Source organism: Aquarana catesbeiana, linkage group LG03 (genome assembly GCF_042186555.1).
Source record: "Aquarana catesbeiana isolate 2022-GZ linkage group LG03, ASM4218655v1, whole genome shotgun sequence".
Taxonomy (NCBI): domain Eukaryota; kingdom Metazoa; phylum Chordata; class Amphibia; order Anura; family Ranidae; genus Aquarana; species Aquarana catesbeiana.
The window spans coordinates 257,909,272-257,915,708 of record NC_133326.1 but is presented as its reverse complement, the minus strand read 5'-3'; the positions used below and the strand labels follow the sequence as shown (position 1 = coordinate 257,915,708).

At 40.7% G+C, this 6,437-nt stretch overlaps 1 protein-coding gene across 1 annotated transcript in view; it reads left to right on the top strand.

The window, feature by feature from the left end:
- The window catches only part of NAV3 (neuron navigator 3), a gene marked incomplete in the record, with an annotated part of 918,952 nt that overhangs the window by 862,251 nt on the left and 50,264 nt on the right, over positions 1 to 6,437 (top strand). The window contains 1 exon segment of the mRNA XM_073620003.1: positions 5,075 to 5,310. Within this exon segment, the coding sequence (XP_073476104.1) occupies positions 5,075 to 5,310 (236 nt within the window).

Below are 6,437 nucleotides of genomic sequence, written 5' to 3'. Positions count from 1 at the left end.
TATATTATTTGTTCAGTAATATCTGGAAATTGTACTCTACAACCATGCATGCCGAGTTTTAAAGGATAAATTTAACTTTCGTAACATGTTACATGTTACACCCACATTCAGGGTGTAATATGTTATTACCTGACCAGCCCTCGCCCTCCCTGATTCCCCGATCTGACAGCTAGCAGGGATCTTCTCTACCCCCCCCCCCCCCCACGCTGCTAGCTGTCACAATTTAAAAAAAAATGCCAGCCAGCGTCTCTCATTCACAGTGTTCTGTATGTATATGCTTGCTCATACAGGATGTACAGCACACAGATACACTGACAGATCTGCAGGAGACCTGCATGGCACCAGCGATCTGCTAATCACTGGTGCAATGCTTTAGAGGCTCCAGAAACAACAAATAATACATTCACATTTTATTACCTGCAAAAAATGTGCATTTATTTTTTTTGTTAAAAAGGTGAACTTATCTTTAAGTGAACCTGTGATTATTTTAATGCTGCTAAATCAGCAGCAGACATAAAAAGCATTGATCTTGAGGTCACAATATGTACTGTTACACTTAATACCCAATAGCGTCAACATCATAACACTCTGTTATGCAACTAAAATCTTCAGTTCCCACAGTTGCACTTAGGGCCATTCCCTTGTGCATTACCCATACTATTGATTCATAACAAGGATGGGCAGTCACACTGATTAATATTATGGTACTGTGGACAGGAGGAGGCAGGCCTGATCACATTATGTAAGCTGGTTACAATTTGCATAATAAAGACCTCCTTCTCCCAGGGCACTTTATAGGCCATGTGAAAGCACAATGACTATATTTAATGTCTACTTCTGGTTGTCTTTAAAGTTGTTGAGACTGAAAGCCAAATGAGTTAATCAGCTGACAGACAGAATGCGCTAATAAAGAAAAGGGAAACACATATACAGTTTTCATAACCATACAAAAAACTTGATATTTGTTAATAGTATGAGAATAAAAAATACCAAAAATGTTGTAATGTATTAACTAAGAACAACACAAACATTGAAAATGTTTTCTTGGATTTGAGAAGTAGTAAAATTGTTCCTCTACATGTACAGGGTGTACAGGGGTGTCAAACTGGTGGCCCTCCATCATGCCTCTGCTTCATGGGACTTGTAGTTTTGCAACAGCTGGAGGGCCGCAAATTTGAGACCCTTGCTCTAAAATATAACAAACGTGTAAAAAACACTTATGTCACTTTTGTCACACCATTTTTTGGCATGTATCTCATATTGGAATGTATCATTGCTATTGATAGAACAACAAATGGACATCATGATCACAGAATATCCTTGTGCATTTTACCGTAGGTTTCCTTACTTTTACAAAAATAATATGTCTGTGACCCTGTGTTTTGGTATATCTGATGAACTCCTCTATGATCTAAAGCACAGATGGCAAACATAAGGCCCGCAGGCCAAATCCGGCCCGCTGGGCCTTGTCATGTGGCCCGCACAGCATCCGCCAGCCGCCGTCACCTGTTTTTCCCACTGCCTGTCTCCCAGACAAGATTAAACATCCTTCTCCTTAGTCCTGCAAGCGGCGCTGGCTTTGTGTGAGTGAATGCACGGCTGGCCGTCTCTCCTCCTTAGTCCAGTGAGTGGCGCCAGCTTTGTGTGAACTAGAGTAAACATTTCCTGCTCTTCTGCTCAGTCCATCCAGCAGCGCCGGTGCGCTAAGCGCATGTGCGATGGTCCCGGCATAGCTGTCAGCAGGGGAGGTTCCTGTCAGCTTGGATGGCAATGTTTCTTTTTTTACCATCAAGTGCACTGCATCCTGTGGGCAGGCTTTTTGAGGACTTGCTATATGGGGAGGTACCAGAGCTGGGCAAGGTAGGAAGATAGGAGAGAGTACAGATGTAAGGGAGTTCTTTTTTTTTGGGGGGGAGGGCTGTGGAGGTTGATGTGTGGGGGGAAGTGGTGGGTGCAGAGGTCAGAGCCCAGGAGGAGGGATGAGAATGACATGTTGCACCCTGTACGTAACGCACTCCTGCACCCTGTACGTAATGCACTCATGCACCCTGTATGTAACACACTTTTGGACCCGTCACTCTGTACATAGTGCATTCCTGAATTCTTCACTCTGCTCTAGGGATGGGCGAAGGGTTTGGCCTGAGCATAAGTTTGGGCCAAATTTTTGGTTGTTCGGATGTTCGTGTGGTGTTGGTGTTCGCGGCAAATTCGAAAGCTGCGGAACCCCATTCAAGTCTATGGGAGACTAACATAAATAACCAAAAGTGCTAAATTTAAAGGCTTATATGCAAGTTATGGTCATAAAAAATGTTGTGGGACCCGGGTCCTGCCCCAGGGGACATGTATCATGTTCACTGGGTTTGTGTGTTCGTCCAAATTTTTTGCCTGTTCGCAAGTTCTGGTGCGAACCAAACCGGGGGGGGGGTGTGTTCGCGGCTCATGCTTACTCTGTACATAGCGTACTCTTGATTTCTGATGGTGTTTGGCCTGAGCAGTCTCCAATACCATTTCTTGTGGATGATACCAGCATTGTGTGATCCTCCTTTTTTGGAGTTGTATCATCTGCTACAGGAGTGTGAATGGTCCAGGTGCTGGTCTGCACCTGCCTGCCCTTCACAGCACTGCAATATTAAAGAGTAGATACATAGCTCTACAGATACAACCGGTCCTTTAAGACCATCCATACTGCTGATGTGGCCCCCCGATGTATTTGAGTTTGACACCTCTGATCTAGAGCATCCATACAGTATAATGTACAGCAGTGTAATGAAAAGAACACTGTTATGTTGGTACCTATGTCTGGTTTTAGCAGTTTGGACTGCCAAATAATTATGTATTTAAGGACGTCATTGAGGTAGAATAAAGACGCGTCCACAAGATTATGAAAGAGAGATATTCTGCTGTATTAAATTGTTATATGAAATAAGATGACTTTGGCACCACTTTATTGCAGTCCCAGATGGTGGGATTGTCATTGTAATGGTCTCTGCTTTTTGGACCTTTACATTCAGTTTTAGTACTTATATTCTCTTGGTATTTTAAAATAACTGGCAGAGCACTGACAATCCAAATAGGTCTCAGGGGTTAGTCCAAAAAAATATAAAAAAGTGAATAGTTATCTTTGCTTTACATAGCCCAGATATATTAAAGGCGCTAAGGTGTCTTAAAAATGCTTTTTTTTTCTGCTAGTTGATAACAGTAGATGCCCTCACCAGCCTAAAAGAACAACTCTGCTCCTCCTTCACTGGAAAGTACAGCAATGTTTTTTATAGCTGATCAGGTCAATAGACAGTTGAGGGGACTTAAGGTATGAAAATAGGCCAGCCCTGAAGACATTAGCCTCAGGGTGCTTAGGGCATGTGCAGACTAGCCGAGGGGTGTCCTTCAATGGGTCTTTAACCTGAGTCTCCGAAAGGTCCCTGTGTTGTGGAAAATGCCTTGCCTTGTTCCTGTGCCAAAGATACCACGTCCTTGCAGCTCCAGGGATTACAGACTAGTGGCTTTGCCATGGAGACCTTGGAGAGACTTGTTTTACATCAGCTACAGCCCATGATTAGACTCATAGCAGTTTGCCTACCAGCCTAGACTGGGAGTTGGGGACGCTATCATCTTCTTGCTAAATCACATGCACACCTCGATAAGCCAGTGAGCTCTGTAAAGATCATGTGTTTTAAATTCTTCAGTGCTTTTGATACCATCAGGCCAGATCTCCTGGGTAAAAGGCTAACAGCGATGCAGGTTAATTGTTCCTTTGTGTTGTGGATTGTTGTGATTGCCTGACTGGAAGACCACAGTATGTACGTTTGCAAGACTGTGTGTCTTATGGGGTGGTCAGTAATATTGGGGTTCCACAAGGAACAGTTCTCTCTACCTTTATCTCCTCTGTCTATACCATTGATTTTAACTACCAGACAGAGTCTTGCCATCTTCAGAAGTTTTTTGATAACTCTGCAGTAGTGGGATGTATCAGGGATGGGGAAGAGTATAGAACTGTGGTGGAAAACTTTGTCACATGGTGTTAGGATAATCATCTGTATCTAAATGTGACTAGACAAAAGAGGTTGGCTGTGGACTTAAGAAGGAGGAAGGCACAGGTGTTCCCCTGTCTCCATCCAAGTAGTGGGTGTGGATGTAGTATAAAATTACAAATATCTGGGGGTGCACATAGATAATAAACTGGACTGGAGTAAGAACACTGAAGTTCTCTATAGGAAGGGCCAGAGCTGCCTTTTTCAGGAGGCTGAGGTCTTTTAACATCTGCCCAACAATGCTAAAGATGTTTATTCATCTGTGGTGGCTAGTGTTCTATATGCGGTGGCATGCTGGGGAAGCAGGCTTAGCGTGGCTGACACCAGCAGACTCAATAAACTGATTTTCAAGTCCAGTGATGTTGTTGAATCAGAGTTGGAGACTTACCAAAAGTGTCATAGAGGAGGATGCTGTCCAAGGTACTTTCAATCTTGGACAACTCCTTCTATCCACTCCACAATATGCCAATCAGTCTGAGAAGTACTTTCAGTGATAGATTGTTACAACCATGGTGCACCACAGAGCGACACAGAAAATCATTTTTGCCTTTGGTAAAAGAGTGTGAGTGCTGGATGTGAGGATTTTATTCTGACTCATGATCCAGATTTTTTTATGTTGTTTTTATATTATGTAAGGTTAATTATGTGTAATCATTTGTAGAGTAATCAGTGTTCTTATTCAATGTTTTAATAGGATGATATGGTTTATTATTGGTTTTATTGGTTTTATTTTCAATTCATGGCTATTGTATACATTAACTTGCTGTTATTGGTATTTTTATTGTTTGTTATTGTGTCTTGTTTCCGTTTGTTATTGCGATTTTGTCTTTGTTGAATGTAACTGTATCTCAGTAATTTCCCTTTAGGAATAATAAAGTATTCTGAATTTCAATCTGAAATCATGATTTAGCAATATTTTATTTGTATAGGAATCAAATATTCATTATTAACATTGATTTAGGCGTTATTACACTTTTAAGATGCTATATGTCATGATTTCATTTCAGAACACTCAGTCACAGAAACCTATGATTTTTCTTTTCTAGGTGTAGAAGAAAGTAGTCTGGACAGTTTTGTGTTTGATACCCTCATTCCTAAACCAATTACTCAGCGCTACTTTAATTTATTGATGGAACATCACAGGATTATATTATCCGGGCCCAGCGGAACAGGAAAGACATATCTAGCTAACAAACTTGCTGAATATGTTGTAAATAAAAATGGCAGAAAGAAAATTGAGGAAGCAATTGCAACCTTTAATGTGGATCACAAATCAAGTAAAGTGAGTAAGCAAAAGTTAATTTATTTATCTCTTTCAAGAGAATAGAATTGTCTGAATCTATAGTGTGTTTTCTGTAAGTACAGATTTTGAGTTATTATTGTAACATTTACCTGAGAGACACTTTTGCATTTATACTTGCTTGATATTCCATATTTTGATTATTGTATTTCATACATAGATTTGCATATGTGCTCTGAACTCTATAGCTTAAATGCATCTTGGCTTAGTGACTCTTCAAACCCCACTCCGGGATAATTTTAACAAATATAATATCCCTTCCTTTTTGTCATCTGATTTTACCAGTGATCTCTTTTGGGTGCCCTAGCCACAAACACCACCAAAAAACAAAGTAATTGGTAACAGCGATGTTATGATTCAGGGCTGTTTTTTCTCTCTCCCAAAGCTATATGGGGTGACAGACACCGCATCTCACTTCCTCCCCCATCTTTCTTTAATGGACAGGAAACTACACCTCCCATCATGCATTGGAATGTTAGTTTCCTGGTTGACTGTTAACTTGAATGGATCCTTTGGTGGTATCAGGGAAGTGATCTTGTCCTCTGTCGCTGCCTCGATCCTTGCACACACAACAAAAAAACAAAAATCAGTACCTGTGATGCCCTAATTCAGGCTGTTGTCTCCTCTCAAGCAGGACTAGTGAGCATATATCACATTTCAGTGCCTCTGTTTTGAGCTTTGAAATAAAATTTCTTTAAAATGCTTATAGATACAGAGATGAATGAGGGCCTTTAAAGTGTTTTAACTGCTTGTTGAGAACATGAACACTTTAGTGTAAGATAAAAGCACAGGATCACTGTAACAAAGGGTTCCAGTGTTAAAGGCATTGCCCTTTGGCCAGATATTTGGGTGTTAATAATATGGGAAAAAGGTGTTCAACCTAAGCTTATCAAGGGATTACAAATTAATTAACACTGTGAATCTCAGTTATCAGGTAACCAGTGACCCAGGTTTCCTAGACTCTCTTAAAATATAATAGTGTTCAAATGCTAGGGCACGCTGTTTTGGATATTTGTTTTCAATAAGACACCACTTGGATCTTATATTTATTGAAAGGCCAGACTGATATTTGATTTACAAAGGTTTTTTAACCTAGCATTTCCTGTCAT